The sequence below is a fragment of the Halichoerus grypus genome, chromosome 6 (assembly GCF_964656455.1).
Source record: "Halichoerus grypus chromosome 6, mHalGry1.hap1.1, whole genome shotgun sequence".
NCBI classification, from domain to species: domain Eukaryota; kingdom Metazoa; phylum Chordata; class Mammalia; order Carnivora; family Phocidae; genus Halichoerus; species Halichoerus grypus.
The window spans coordinates 118,295,865-118,307,181 of NC_135717.1; the positions used below are offsets into that span (position 1 = coordinate 118,295,865).

Consider the following 11,317-nt stretch of genomic DNA (forward strand, 5'->3'; position numbering starts at 1 on the left):
GTCAGCTCCCTCATCAACAGCCTGAGTGTTACGTAAATAGCCACTCCTTCACCCCTCAATTCCCCTCACTGAAACCTGGCCTGCATCTGCTTTCTGTGAACAGAAGGCATGAGCTACAAGGTTAGAAAGGGCACAGCCCTTTGGATACCTGCAAGCCCGGTGTGCAGATGTTTGGGTACCCTCAGATGTAGAGCCCACAGGCTGCCTCCCACCCTTTAGCATTGAAGCAGAATCCCAGAGATGGTACTCCCTGCTTCTGAGGTCTCTGCCTCAAATGGTTCTCCACTATCACAGCGTCTCACAATCCCGGCCTCTCCTGTAAGGGTGCTCAGGTTTCCCTACTGTCCACTTTATGAAATACCTCCATGCACACTTTTCACCAATACTGCCCGCCTAACTCCTTACTGATGTCTGTTCTCACCCTTTCCAGGGAGTCTTTCTTACCTTTCCCATCAGATTAGTTGCATTCTACATTGCCCCAGAATGGGCACTGTCAGTAGGCACTGCATTCCTGAGCATCTGATGATATAGCTGAAAAGCAGCCCTCTCAGACTTCTGGTCTTTGTCATGAATGTGGGTCTGTTTTCCCTGTCAGACTAGAGGTTCCAGAATCCATGTCTCCTTCCTCCCCTTAGTGTCTTCCTCCCTTTTTCTAAAATGAAGACAGGCTTCAGCATATGGCGGGGACATAGCCATCACAGAATCACTGAATTCTCCAACAAGATGTTATTTCATCTAACCCACCATCCATTTGGGGAAATCTGCCTTATAACATTCTTCACAGGAGAAGGATGAACTGAAAGGAGGCTTGAACAAGAGCTTCCAAATGTTAAAACCACCAGATTTGCCCCTTCTTTCCAGGTGTCCCTTGAACCAAGGTCTACTTAGGCTAATAGAAGAGGTTGTAACCCCAGATCTGAAGGTTTTTTGTTCACCCTGTTTCTATAAACATGGTGGTCACTCCAGAATAATTTTTCTCTTTTATATAAAGCTTCCCTAAATGGGAGACATAATGCAAGTTCCTTTAAGAAACAATGACTACCTGCTCTCCTGGGAAGTTTTCCTCAACTCCAACTTCCATCTGTCCAGCTGTAGTGAAAATCTGACTTTTCTTGCTCTCTTTGGAGTTCCATTGTACCTGGATGGATGTCATATCCCCCACCTTCAACTTCATGGTATCCTTGGGCTACTGACGAATCAGGAGGTTTTAGGATCAGGCAAAAAGCAAGAAAAGTGAGTACGTCATTGATTTGTAGTTGAGGATTTCTGGTGGTCTGTTAAGGCCAAAGAAGACATACAAATTTATAAATTATTTTTTTAAAGATTTTATTTATTTATTTGACAGAGAGAGACACAGCGAGAGAGGGAACACAAGCAGGGGGAGTGGAAGAGGGAGAAGCAGGCTTCCTGAGGAGCAGGGAGCCTGACGCGGGGCTCGATCCCAGGACCTTGGGATCATGACCTGAGCACAAGGCAGACGCTTAACGACTGAGCCACCCAGGCACCCCAAATTTATGAATTATTAACAGATAACAGACTTTTTGGACTGTCCAAGCTTCTCTTTTCATCCAGTAGTGTAGTTGCTCAAGGACTGGTGACATTTTCCCTTTGCCTAAGAGGAGAAATTATCATTGGGGCTTCCTGGGGGCAGTTGGGCTAGAGTAGGGATTGAAGGAGTGGCATTTGATTTTGGGTTCTTTTCCAGGATAAAAGAAGTAACCATGGCCAAAGGTCTCAGGTCCTCCCTGTTCCTTGGACTGACCCCGTGGTAGAATAACAGTACATAACATTTACTGAGCACTTGCTATGTGCCAGGTGCTGTGTTAAGCATTATCCATGGTATTATTTAATTTAATCCTTTTACTAGTCCTTTAAGATAGACACCATTAATGGGAATTTTACATAGGTGGTTTAAGAATGTGGGTAGGTATGTTCCATCAAACCTACTGGTATATCTACAGCAGCAGCATTAGCAGCAATAACAACTACTAATATGATTACATAATTAGAGTGTGTCAGGCTCTGTTCTAAGTGCTTTACGCAGATTAATTCTTTTAATCCTTACAACAACTTTATGAGGTGGATATACTATTATCCTCATTTTATAAATCATGACATGAGGTACAGAGAGGTTAAGTAATTATCTGAGATTACATAGCTAGAAAGTGGCAGGGCTGGACTTTGAAACTAGGCAGTTTGGAATCTGGGTCTGTGTTCTTAACTGATATGCTGTGTATTTAACTTTTTTAAGTTAAACTTAACTTTTTTAAGTATTTAAAATTTTTTTATTTCCAATCATACTAAGAAATAATTTTGTGTGGTGACAAAGTACACACATACACACACCACATACAATTGAAGCAAAAAGGAGATGAAATGTTATTTTTACTACATCTAATGCACTCTGATATTTTCTATTCTACTCTACTTGATTTTGTTCTAATCTATTTCATTAAAATTCTGTTTTCTTCTGGGCACCTGGGTGGCTCAGTCGGTTAAGCATCTGCCTTCAGTTCAGGTCATGATCCCAGGGTCCTGGGATCAAGTCCAGCATTTAGGCTCCCTGCTCAGTGGGGAGTCTGCTTCTCCCTCTACCTCTCCCCCTTGCTTGTGCTCTCTCTCACATGCTCTCTCTCTCAAATAAATAAATAAAATCTTTAAAAAATTCTGTTTGCCTCTATTAGTGGGCTACAATGTGAACTCTGAAAAAATGCTGCCCCAGAGCCTCCAGCTTCTTAATGATTTTAATAAAGCACATCTGCACTGTGCTGCACTGAGTTTACTGAGCATGTGGACATCTCTGTAAATTTCCCAGGCAGCACTGGAAGGAAAGACTTAACATACTTCCCAGAGGAATGAAGTGCCTTGCCCTCAGATCACACAGAGCTATTCATGGCAGAGCCTTGGTTCCCATCCAGCCTTTCTGAGTTCAAGGTCCACACTATACACACTACAGGTGGAACACACCAATATGGATCTGTTTTGACATCTGCCAACATTACTGATAAACTGCTGTAAAGGGAAGGGCGTTGTAGAGTTGGTATAGCAAAGGAAGCAGCACAGATCTGAAGCAGGGGGAGGTGGTGGGAGGGGGCTGGATGTCCTCCTCATGGCTCTATATAGATTTATTCTATTATATTCTGAGCCAAATGCTATACAGACTCATAGCAGTAGTGTCTACTCCAGGCTTTCTGGGCCCTGGAGGAAAATGGAAGTTTGAGGTGAAATCCAGACATGCTATCTTTTCTTGGGGCCTTGTTGGAAATAGTTGGGCATTCCTGAAGCCAGTGAGCCACTGTGTGCCCCCTTAGGCCCGAAGAGTCTGAGGAAGGGAATGCCTCTTCTCAGCATACGCTGGCCAGGATGATGTAAGTTGGCTTACAGACTGGTCTGTGTGCAAATCGAGGTAGGTGAGAATGCACATGAGAAGGTGAGTGTGTGTGTGTGTGTGAGATTGTGGGTGGGAAGGCCAGTATGTGAATGCACTGTGTGTGTCTGTGTGAGACGGGGGTGGGGGGTGGGGGGGAGGGAGAGAGAGAGAGTCATAGAGACGGAATATGTTGATAGGTGTGGGTGAGGGTTTTGGGCAGGTGTGGGGGTGTTGGGGCTTTGGCGGTGGAGAAATGGGCTAATGATGTGAGGGAAACCACCAAGCGCACCCCGTTTTAAATAATTTTCTGTTGATCTCATATTCTCCCAGTATCCCAAGGCCGGTTCGATCAGCACCACGGACAGCAGCATAGACTTCTTCAAATGGGGCAGTACGGGAGTCGTAGCCCCGCCTTTCTCCTCCCTCCATTCTAATTTGAGTCATTGCTCCCCATCCTCCAATCCCTGAGTTCCACCAAATGTGTATGGGGAGGTATGGGGAGCGTGTGGGGGAGGTGAGCTGGCCTTCTGAAGATAAACAATTGTGCAGTTTGGGGTAAAAGGCCATAAACATTTGGCCACATCTGGCCCCCAATTAAGCACATTAAGGGAGGAGCCAAGGCAGCTAAACAACCCAAGCCAATAAAGACATCTAATTGCTCCTAACCCATGGACGCATTAGGCTCCCCGCATATATAAAAGGCCCAAAGATGTCCAAGACACAAACACTTCAACCACTGTGCCCTCCATTAGTACGTCTCCCTCCTCAGAGCTTCCCTTGCCCCCAAGAAGGACCATGACTTGTGGATCTTACTGTGCTGGCCCTTCCTTCAGCTGCATGTCGGCCTGCGGGCCCCGGCCCGGCCGCTGCTGCATCACGGCCGCCCCCTACCGCGGCGTCTCCTGCTACCGCGGCCTCACCGGGGGCTTCGGCAGCCACAGCGTCTGCGGCGGCTTCCGCGCCGGCTCCTGCGGCCGCAGCTTCGGCTACCGCTCCGGCGGCGTGTGCGGGCCAAGCCCGCCCTGCATCACCAGCGTGTCGGTCAACGAGAGCCTCCTCACGCCCCTCAACCTGGAGATCGACCCCAATGCGCAGTGCGTGAAGCACGAGGAGAAGGAGCAGATCAAGTACCTCAACAGCAGGTTCGCTGCCTTCATCGACAAGGTGGGTGTCCTTGATCACACACTTCCTGAGCCTTCGGTTCCTGGGCTAGGCACTGAAGAGAGGAGATGTGGTCCAGGGGAGCTCCCAGTCTGATGCAGGACGTGGACACACACCCAGGGCACTCGTGGACCAAAGACATGAGCATAGAGAGCAGAGGCTCCTGATTTGATAGTGTCGCTATCACAGGCAACCTCCGTCCAGGCAGGCAGGTCCCCACAGAGAGACAAGGACAGGCTCGGAACTGGCATGCCAGAGCAAGAGGGCAGTCCATGCACGCAGACACAAGGATGCACATAAGAAATAAGAAGAGGACCACAGGGCCATCCTATGGGTGGGTGTCCTAGACCACAGCCTTCCTGTACCCCGCCCACGCTCAGGACCTAGGCTGGGCACCAGGTCAGAGGCAAAATAGAGACCTCTAGCTGGCCCCAAACCACATGCCGCCTGGACTCACCAGGTCTGGATAAGTCAATGTCCCTGAGAGCAGGGACTGACCTTTCCCAACCCTGGCTCCCATCCCTAAATTGGAAACTCCAGACACAGATGACAGTCAGGAAAGCCAGAAGTCACCTTGTGTCCCACTGCCCCTCTCTGCCAAATCTCTGCTGAGCTACAGGCTTGGGAGGTTACCCTAAAGCCATCAGCCCCACCCCAAACTGGTTTGGGGACACCAGGAGCCATCTGACACCCTCCTCATACCCTGAACGCAGGTGCGCTTCCTGGAGCAGCAGAACAAGCTGCTGGAGACCAAGTGGCAGTTCTACCAGAACCGCAAGTGCTGCGAGAGCAACCTGGAGCCCCTGTTCGAGGGCTACATCGAGACCCTGAGGAGGGAGGCCGAGTGCGCGGAGGCCGACAGCGGGAGGCTGGCCTCGGAGCTCAACCACGTGCAGGAGGTGCTGGAGGGCTACAAGAAGAAGTGAGTGCGGCCGGGAGTGACGCTGGGCACAGGACATGGACTTGACTTGGAGCCCATTGGATTAGACTTGAGAGGAATTTCCCAGAAGGGCAAGAGGCCATGCAGGCCGGGGCGGGGGTGCCGTGTGCAGTAGGATCTTCTCATCTGTGCCACTGGTGCCCAGTGGCCTGCCTGAGCACAAGCCTGGGACTCCCCCAGCACACATATCTCTCCTACTTTGGCCTTCTCTTCTCGGAGGCTGTCCCCTGGGCCCGGTGGGCGGGGAGAGGGGACTTCTGCTGACTTCAGGCCTTCTCCCGCTGACCTCTCAGTTCCCACCCGTAGCACCTTGGGGTGATGGGTTCTGGGGCTCTGGGTGACCCACTGCCCAGGGTGCTGAGTGCTGATTGTTGATGGGTGGCATAGGCCCCCAGCCTGAGCTAGGACGGACACCCAGGGGAGGGGGGGTTGCTCTGCAATCCTAGCCCAGGGCTGCGTGCTGTGTCCTTATTTTCTTCCTGAGGGGACCTCACAGCAGCTTTGGGAATGGGGCTGTGAGGTCCCAGAACGTAGGCTCTCCGGACCCCTCAATTCAAAGTGGGGAGAGAATCCCAGACACGTTCCAGATCCAGCCAGAAAGAAAGGATCCAGCAGAGCTGCCGGGGTCCCGGCTGCTGGGAGGTTCCTAATATTGCCCCCTTCACTGATATGAAGTGGCAGCGGCCTCTGGAGAGACCTGCCCTTCCCTGACCTCCCTCTCTGCCCTCTTCTGCCTCAGGTATGAGGAGGAAGTTTCTCTGAGAGCAACAGCTGAGAATGAATTTGTGGCTCTGAAGAAGGTGAGTAATGTGGGATTGGAAGCACAGACATCAGGGATCCTGGAATGACAGACTCTTCCTGGGGAGACCCAGAGGGTCTCAACCTCAGTGTGGGGTACATGACCTGGCCACATTGAGATGGGAAATCCCAGAAATCAGGTCATGAAAGGCTCATTCAGGTCGCTGATGAAGGGTGATAACCTTGCAGTGTCCACTAACACCCTGCCCTGGGGCAGGTGGATGGCTGGGCTGACCTCTGGATGTCCTGCTCTGCTTCGGAAGTGGTGGTCTCCGGCAGGGGTCCCAGGGAGGCAGAGCAACTGCAGGCTCTCTATGGAGGGACAGTATCCTGTCTAACGTTGTGCGAAGTCTGACAAAAAGGAGGGGTGCAGCCACAGGGTGTGGGGAGGATGGAGCAGAATCGGGAGTGGCCAGGTGGAGTCTGGGAGGACTGCCGGGGGGACCGGGGAGGGGTCGAGGTGGCCAAGCAGGGAGTCTGTCTGATGGGCTTCTTGGATTAAGGAGGCTACAAAGGAGAGCTGGAATCATAAGAGGAGTGCGAGGCTGGTGGCCCATCTCCAGGCACAAAGGGGTTTTTTCCCAGAAGAGCAGGAGGTTGTGAAGCCCATCCTGGGCAGGCCAGAAGAGATGGAGATGGGATGGGAATAGGAACACTGGGAATCCTTTCCCCTGGCCTCCAAGGATGGGGGAGAAGGGAGAGGAGCTTGGGGTGATGACCACCACGGGTCCTCTTCGCTCAAAGACACCTCACTTTTCCAGGATGTGGACTGCGCCTACCTCCGCAAGTCAGACCTGGAGGCCAACGCGGAGGCCCTGACTGAGGAGATCGACTTCCTGCGGCGCCTGTATGAGGAGGTGAGGGGCCGTGGTCCAGGCAGAAAACTGGCAGCCAGCCTGGAAGAGGGGGCTTTGGCCTAGGACTGGAGTTGGCCAGGGATTTGGGCTGGGGCTGCAATCCATGAGGCTGTCATGTGAGCAGAGCCTGGAGACCAGGGAAGGGCTGAGAATATTGGGTCCACGCTGTGGTGGATGAGGCTGGGGTGTAAACAAGATCCTTCCATCCTCCCACCCCCCACCGTCTGCAGGAGATCCGTGTTCTCAATGCCCACATCTCAGACACCTCGGTCATCGTCAAGATGGACAACAGCCGGGACCTGAACATGGACTGCATTGTGGCCGAGATCAAGGCTCAGTACGACGACATCGCCAGCCGCAGCCGGGCTGAGGCCGAGTCCTGGTACCGCAGCAAGGTGAGGGGCGGAGGACACCTGCCTCCTAGACATGGCAGTGGCAGGGAATCCAGGTATATAATAACAAGGTTTCTTTTGTCTGGGGATTCCGATCCCTTGGATGGTAACAGAAGGGCAGACAGCTCTCAGGTTATAGTGGCTGGGCAGGGCTGCCACGTATGGTTGCACAGGCTGAGCACTGTACAACCTACCAATCATCTGTGGTGTCTGAGTGGGTGGGACACTGCCTCTTGAGCCTCAGGGGCATGTCTGCTTCCCCCCAGTGTGAGGAGATGAAGGCCACGGTGATCCGGCACGGGGAGACCCTGCGCCGCACCAAGGAGGAGATCAATGAGCTCAACCGCATGATCCAGAGGCTGACGGCCGAGGTCGAGAATGCCAAGTGCCAGGTAAGTGTTGCCTGGGGCCTCTCCAGGGTCACACAGGCAGTGTGTGTCCCCAGTGGATCTCACCATTCATGCTTTAGCCCATCTGCATGACTAGAGCCCTTAGCTATGGTCCCTTGGAGGAGACTCAGCTGATGAAGGGGAGAGGTCTGTTCTTGGGGTGTTCCCAGCTGGGGGAGGGGAGAGACTGGACACATCCAGGAAATGGACAGAGAGACCCAGGACCATAACATACCTTGTTCTCCTCTGGGCCCCCAGAACTCCAAGCTGGAGGCCGCAGTGACCCAGGCTGAGCAGCAGGGCGAAGCGGCTCTGAGCGATGCTCGCAGCAAGCTGGCTGAGCTGGAGGCCGCCCTGCAGAAGGCCAAGCAGGACATGGCTTGCCTGGTCAAGGAGTACCAGGAGGTGATGAACTCCAAGCTGGGCCTGGACATCGAGATCGCCACCTACAGGCGGCTGCTGGAGGGCGAGGAGCAGAGGTGGGTACTGTAGCCTATTTTCTCTCCCAGCCTTGCCTGGGTTCCCAGCGTGCCATGTGCCTCCTGGCATCACTGGACTCCCATTTCCAAATCTCCCCATCCTCCATTTACAGGTAATGAGTAAGTCCTTTTGGTATGTTTCTGGGCCTCTATGAGTCAGTCATGCCCACCTATGTGCTAAAATGGGATTGGAACCTTTTGCTAATCTGCTCCCACAAGAGCCAGGACTCAGGCCATAGGGATTGTTGTTCCTGAGAACCCTAGCCTGGGCTTGTAGCCACCTTCCCTTGGAAGTGCTTTTCCCTTCCTGGCCCTTGTTGCACATAACCCAGGCTCTAGCTCTCCTCTCAAGCCTGGCCCTGGGCCCCACCCTGGCAGTTTATATTTATCCCATAATGACCACCTCCACAGGGGATTTTATCAACTCACTGTTATATATTCCAACTACAGTGGGTCCCCCTAAGTGGTCTTCCATCGCAGCAGGTAGGACCGAGGGTGGACAGATAGCAGGGACTTGTCCCTTGAGGCAGCTGTGTCCTGTTCTAGCATTTTTGCTTATTGCTAGTTTTGGACATGGCAGGGAAGACCCATTCACCATTCAGCCTTCCTATGGCTGGAGGGCAGCTGCTCATCTCCTATGAGGACATCACTCCCAGAATGTTGCCCCTGGGTTGGTCAGGTGTTCACTCCCCGAGCCTCCCTCTTCTTGTGTATAGCCAGGTCCCCGCTCTCAAGCAGAAGCGAGTGCAGTGTGAGGAGGCAGAGGGAGCCCCTGGGAGCATGCTGTGCAGTGGGGAGACGGGGACACAGGTTTGATAGCTGGAATCAAAGTGGTCCCATGGTGAGACTTGCCACAATCTCAAGTAATTGGTTTGGAGAGCTCAGAGGCCCCGTGGCTCACTGGGCCTGGGGAGTTTCATTAGTGGAGACTTCCAGAACGAAGAATCTTTCAAGACTGAGTTTGGAAGTTCAAGAAAGCCTGGAGATAGCACTGGAAACTGAGCGGCCCATCCCTCTGCCGCACTGGGCCCCTGGGGTGAGCTCAGAAGCTTTGGTGTGGGTTCCCTGTGAACCCTGGGCATGGGCTGAGTACGTGGTGGGCTGTGGATTCTCCTCATGTCTGAAGCTGATGTTGTCAACCCTTTGCCACGGTGCTATCAGAGGGACTCCCATTTGTTTCCCTTAAGGAAATGTGTTGTGTGGGAAGGAGATGAGGGCTGCGTGGAGTTAGGGGCCCTGAATCGTAGCCCTGCCTCTATCACTGGTTATTTCCTCTCTCTGGGCCTCAGTGTCTCCATTTGTCAAATGAGGGAACTTGTGTAGACAGTCTCTGAACCTGTTCTAAATGGGTTCTAAAATCCCATTCAATTTTGCCAACAGTAATTTATGGAGCCAAACATTGTTGTAGGCACTGTCCACTCCGCAGTGGGGAAAAGACAAGACGGAAACGTCTGCCTTCCTGAAGCCCAGGTTCCAGAGACCACCAATCGGGCCAGATTTAGGAAGTCAAATCTGCGGCCCCTGAAATGTGTTTACAAGTAGATCGAAACCAGCATGTGTGAACTGTGAGCCATGTGGCAGGCACTAAGCACCTACATGGGCCATGGATTCCACGCTCACAGGGGATCTAGTTAAGATATTCCCAGGAGGAGGGAGGCCCAGGGAGGCAGGGCAAATCTGAGATTCCAGGGCTACGGAGGGCTACCAGACACATGATGCCTTGTCTCCAGAGCCCACGTGGGGGCTGGGCTACGGCTTCCAGATGGGCCCGTTTCCCGCCCCTTCCCCTCAGCGAGTGTCCAGGAGGAGGGCACAGTCCTCGCTTTCGCCTTGGCCGCGGGGGCCCGGAGGCTGGCCTGCGGCACCGACCTCTGTCTCTTTTCCTTTCCCAACAGGCTGTGTGAGGGCGTCGGCGCCGTGAATGTGTGTAAGTAGTGCGAGCCTCCCCCTTCTCCAGCTGGGGGCGGGGGGCACGTCCTGGGGGAGGGCCGGTTTCGCTGAGCCCCCGCCCCCCCAGCCGCCCGCTGTGGCCGCGCCTGATGTGTTCTGTCCCCCATTCAGGCGTCAGCAGCTCCCGCGGTGGCGTCGTCTGTGGCGATCTCTGCGCCTCCGGTGCTGCCCCTGCTGTCACCAGCAGAGTCTGCAGCGCCCCCTGTAGCGGCAACATGGTGGTGGGCACCGGCTCGTGCGCCCCGGCCAGCAGCGGGAGCTGTCAGAAGTGCTAGGGGGCCGCCGCCGCTGCCAGCGCGCATCCCCGTCACCCTCCGGCCAGGACCTCCCGCATCCCGAGCGCCCCGCCAACGCCGCCCCACGACCGCCAGCCGCCGGCCCCCCCCACCCCGAGAGCCGGTGGCCAGATGTGCGCACTCTGCGCGGCCTCCCTACCCGCTCCCTCCGTGTGCCATCCCCCCCGGGCGCCCTGAGCCCTGGAGAGGTTGGGGCGGCACCTTGGCCTCTCTCCGTAGCCTTTCCTAGTAGTGGCTTTGCTGTCTTCAGGATTCATCCTTTCTTCTGCCTTCTGTTTTTTTCCGCTGGATTCACGCGTCCTGCCTGACCCCTTCACCCAGGCTTGCAGGGACAGGGCGGGCCCCAGAATCCCGCTGTCTGCACTTCCTGGGAACCCGCCAGTGTGCCTGAACCTGTGGAATGGAGGTGGGGAACGCTGATGGTGGCTTTCCTGAAACTCTGTGAGGGCCATGAGCCGTGGGAGGGAAGAGCACCTCTTTCCAGGGCTGCGGGCAGAGGCTTCGACAAAGCCCATGTCTCCACTGCCAGTCTGTTTCTTTGCCTTTGTTTCACTCTGTGTTTCCAATAAACTAATTGTAGCTTATCAAACCTGGTGACTCAGAGTCTTGAAAATGCCGGGGTTGTCCTGTGACAGGAGCTCCCTGCCAGAGATTTCCTCAGGAACCTCCCCATGCACTGAGTTAC

The 11,317-nt window shown here is 53.9% G+C and overlaps 1 protein-coding gene across 1 annotated transcript; it reads left to right on the forward strand.

Moving 5' to 3' along the window:
• The first annotated feature begins 3,714 nt into the window (after nt 1-3,714).
• On the forward strand, nt 3,715-11,197 carry LOC118538444 (keratin, type II cuticular Hb6). The gene is made up of 9 exons (XM_036096406.2): nt 3,715-4,534; nt 5,245-5,453; nt 6,211-6,271; nt 7,031-7,126; nt 7,357-7,521; nt 7,785-7,910; nt 8,166-8,386; nt 10,282-10,313; nt 10,448-11,197. Exons 1-9 carry the CDS (start codon nt 4,166-4,168, stop codon nt 10,609-10,611), a joined length of 1,443 nt encoding a protein of 480 aa, XP_035952299.2. The 5' UTR covers nt 3,715-4,165; the 3' UTR covers nt 10,612-11,197.
• Nucleotides 11,198-11,317: the final 120 nt, after the last annotated feature.